Genomic DNA, 4,078 nt, shown 5'->3' on the forward strand with positions numbered 1-4,078 from the left:
ACTTATATATATATATATCCTAATTAAAACTTAGTAATTATTAAATATAATATTATATAATATTAACTATTTACTATTTTATTACAGAATATTAATAAGGGAAAACAAGCTTTATAAATAGGTTATTAAGAAAACTAAATTTTAAAAATAGAATAAAGTTAAATATAAACGTATTATTTATTAGAATAGACAAGATAGCTTATTTTTAAAAGATATAGTTTTATAATAAAATATACTAAGCTATTATATATAAGCTATTATATAAAGTATACTTTAATAAGTAGTTTACAAAGAGGAAAGTAATAATAAAAGTATTTCCTATTTTTTAAATATCTTAATTAAGAAAGCTTAAAAGAGGATCTATTATATAACTATTTAAGAAATACTATAAATAAGATATTCCTAAAATCTTATTTATCTTTATTACTTTTTAACTTTATTTAATTTTATAAAAGGTTATAAGCTTTATTATAATTAACATAACCTTCTAAATAAATATTTATAAACTTTATTATAGTTAGATTTTTTATAATTTATAAGTAATTAATAATAAATATATTGTTTATTATTATAAACTACTTTATTAAATAGTATACTTAAATTATAATTAGTATATTTATCTATATAACTTATTTAATTATAATACTTTTTAAAAAGCTATATTTAATAAGGTATTTATCTTTATAAACTAATTCTAAGGTTAGTTTTATTATTATAGAAAATTAAAATAATACTTTTAATACTATTTTACCTTAGAATTAGTAAGTAAATAAAAATAGTAAATAAAGCTTTAGAATAATATTTAAAAGTACTTATAATAAATATAAATTAACTAACTATACTTATATAAAAATAATATATAGTTTATATATAAGTATACTTAAAAGTATAAAGAGTTAGTTAGTAATACTAACTACTTAGCTAAAAGAAGATAAGTAAGGTATATACCTCCTTATAAGAAGATTAAAAAGAGTAGTTTAGCTAAAAAATCTTTAAGCTAAAGTATAGTAATATAATTAAACCTACCTATAATTCCTAAGCCTTCCCTAATTAAGCCTTTAGCTATTTATTATCTTTTATAATTCTTTAGCTTCTATTCTTATTTTAAGTAATTAGCATAGGCTAGGATATTAAGGTTAGGGATTTAAGATATAGTAACTACTAAGCAAACGCTATACGCGTAGGTAACTGATATTAGTATTAATAAACTATAAGTAACTAATATAAAACCTAATAGTTAAAGATATAATATATACCTTAGAAATATATATATATATATATATATATATAAAGATATAAAAGTTATAACTATAAGTATAATAAAGTAATTAATAAACTTATTAATAATATATAAGTAGAAAAGCTTTAAAGAAGTTAAGAAGATATACTAATATTTTTAATATAAGGTTAAGATTATATACTTTTTAGTAGTTATTAATAGTTACCTTTAAATATAATACTAAACTTATTAAAGTAAGTATTATATTATATATAATAATAGTTAATATATTAATAATAAGAATAATACAAGTAATAATATATTATATAAAAGTATTAATAATAATAAGATCAGTATATAGAAAAACTATTATAATTACTTATTAATAATTACTAATACTTACTAAGACTAAGAAAGTATAAAAAATTATTTAGCTATAGTTATAAAACTATAAGCTATAAAGTAATTATAGAATAAGTATAAGACTAAATTATAATAATTAAAGATAGGAATAATACCTATTTAAAAATATTACTTAATAATATATTAACTAGGCGTTAACTAAGTTATCCTTAGTATTATAAATAAATTAAAAAAATATTATTAAGGTAAGGAAGAAAATTTATTATAAAAACTTATATAAGACGAATTTACTATAATATAGTCTATAAGTAAATAGGTTAACGTACATGATAAGCGAGTGAGACAGACAAGCGAGTGAGACAGTAAACCGCGACCGTCGCACCTTGACGCGACCGGCACCTTTTCCTCTACAATAAATCATGGAATCAGCTAGTATTGAAAGAAGGTTACAAATTGCCCTTCAAGCAATGAGAAATGACCCAAAACTTAGTGCTCGGGCCGCAGGTGCACTCTATACAGTCAGTCACGCAACATTAAGCCGGCGACTAAAGGGAATAGTCTCACGACGCGACAGCATGCCTAATTCACGGAATTTATCAGATTTAGAAGAGAAGACAATAGTTGAGTATATTCTCGACCTAGATGCGCGATCATTTCCTCCCCGGCTGAGTGGTGTGGAAGAAATGGCCAATCGACTTCTCGCAGAGCGCGACGCGCCTCCAGTTGGGAAGCGCTGGGCTTCTAATTTCGTCAAGCGACAACCACAGCTTAGGACGCGTTTCTTTCGCAAGTATGACTATAAGAGAGCTCAATGCGAAGATCCAGAGGTGATTCGTGGCTGGTTTTCGCTTGTGAAGAATACAATTGCGAAGTATGGTATTGCTGATGCTGATATCTACAACTTTGATGAGACCGGCTTTATGATGGGCGTTATTGCTTCTGGAATGGTTGTTACAAGTGCTGAAAGGCGTTCAAATACGAAGATAACACAGCCTGGCAATAGGGAATGGGTTACAGTTATCCAGGCTATTAATTCCCAAGGGGAGAGCATCCCGCCATACATCATCGTTGCAGGCTAGTATCACCTCTCAAGCTGGTATACAGAAACCTCTCTTCCGGGCGATTGGGCTATTGCAACGTCTGAAAATGGATGGACAACAAACGAGAGAGGTATTGACTGGATCAGACACTTCGACATTTATACAAAACCACGTACGTCTGGGAAATATCGCCTCCTCGTTGTTGATGGTCATGAAAGTCACCACTCCGCAGCCTTCGAGCTCTTTTGTCAAGAAAACAACATTATTACACTGTGCATGCCGGCTCACTCGTCTCATCTACTTCAACCCTTAGATGTTGGTTGTTTTCAGCCGTTAAAGAATGCCTACGGTCGGCAAATTGAGAATAAGATGCGGCGAGGCACAACCCATATCTCGAAGGAAGATTTCTTTGCAGCATTTCACGAAGCTTTTAAGCAGTCTTTTACGAGGAAAAATATCCAGGGAGGTTTCCGAGGAGCTGGACTTGTCCCTTTGAATGCAGAAAGTGTTCTCTCAAAGCTGGATGTAAAGTTCCGAACGCCAACGCCTGAGGAGGGGGTCCCTCAGACACCAGACCCTTGGATCTCTAGGACGCCGAGCAACCCAAGCGAAGCAAGATCACAGTCTACTTTTATTAAGAGTCGAATCTCACGCCACCGAAGCAGCTCTCTAGCATCAATTTATAGTGCTGTGAGTAAGCTAGCCAGAGGGACAGAAGGACTAGGGCATCGGGTAGCATTACTAGAGTCAGAGGTTCAAATCCTTCGAGAGGAGAATGCAATATTAAGTCGGCGTCGAAGGGCTAAGAAAACACGTCTACAGAAAGGAGGAAGTCTTACTATATCTACTGGAGAGGATATACAGTCGCAAAGAGAGGCAGACACGCAACTACAAGAGGAAACGCGACGGAGTAGTGGTCGCAAAGTGAGGTCTGAGACGACTCATCGTCGGTGTGGCGTATGCGGGAATACAGGCCACAACGCGAGAACATGTCAATTTATTGAGGAAACATCCGAAGAACAGGAATCCGAGTAGTATTAATCAATCTAAGATTTCTTGTTATAGATTTCGATATTATTGTCGCGAAGGTCTGGTTTACTGTCTCACTCGCTTGTCTGTCTCACTCGCTTATCATGTACGTAAATAAGTAACTTTTTTAATATTTTTATAATCCTAATCTTTTTTCCTATTTTCTTTACTAATAACTATAGTATAAAAAGTAAATAAAAGTAGTATAGTTTTTATACTAAATACGCTTCGATCTAACCTAAAATTAAGTATATAAAAGGCTATATCTATTTATAAAGTATCTTAAATAACCTTTTAAGAATAATACTATAGCTAAACTATTAAATATAATATCTAACTACCTTAAGAAAATTTAACTTTATATAAAGAAGAAAGTATTATATAATATATATTAATTTAGATTTATAATTATTTTTATAATACTTAA

At 29.9% G+C, this 4,078-nt stretch overlaps 1 protein-coding gene across 1 annotated transcript; it reads left to right on the forward strand.

Annotated features, from left to right (window-relative positions):
- Positions 1-2,157: 2,157 nt before the first annotated feature.
- CTRU02_208876 (transposase) lies at positions 2,158-3,657 on the forward strand (the record flags this gene model as incomplete). The annotated part of the gene is made up of 2 exons (XM_070205159.1): positions 2,158-2,656; positions 2,687-3,657. 2 exons carry the CDS (start codon positions 2,158-2,160, stop codon positions 3,655-3,657), a joined length of 1,470 nt encoding a protein of 489 aa, XP_070061234.1.
- Positions 3,658-4,078: the final 421 nt, after the last annotated feature.

The sequence above is a fragment of the Colletotrichum truncatum genome, assembly GCF_014235925.2.
Source record: "Colletotrichum truncatum strain CMES1059 chromosome Unknown Contig_0005, whole genome shotgun sequence".
NCBI lineage: Eukaryota > Fungi > Ascomycota > Sordariomycetes > Glomerellales > Glomerellaceae > Colletotrichum > Colletotrichum truncatum.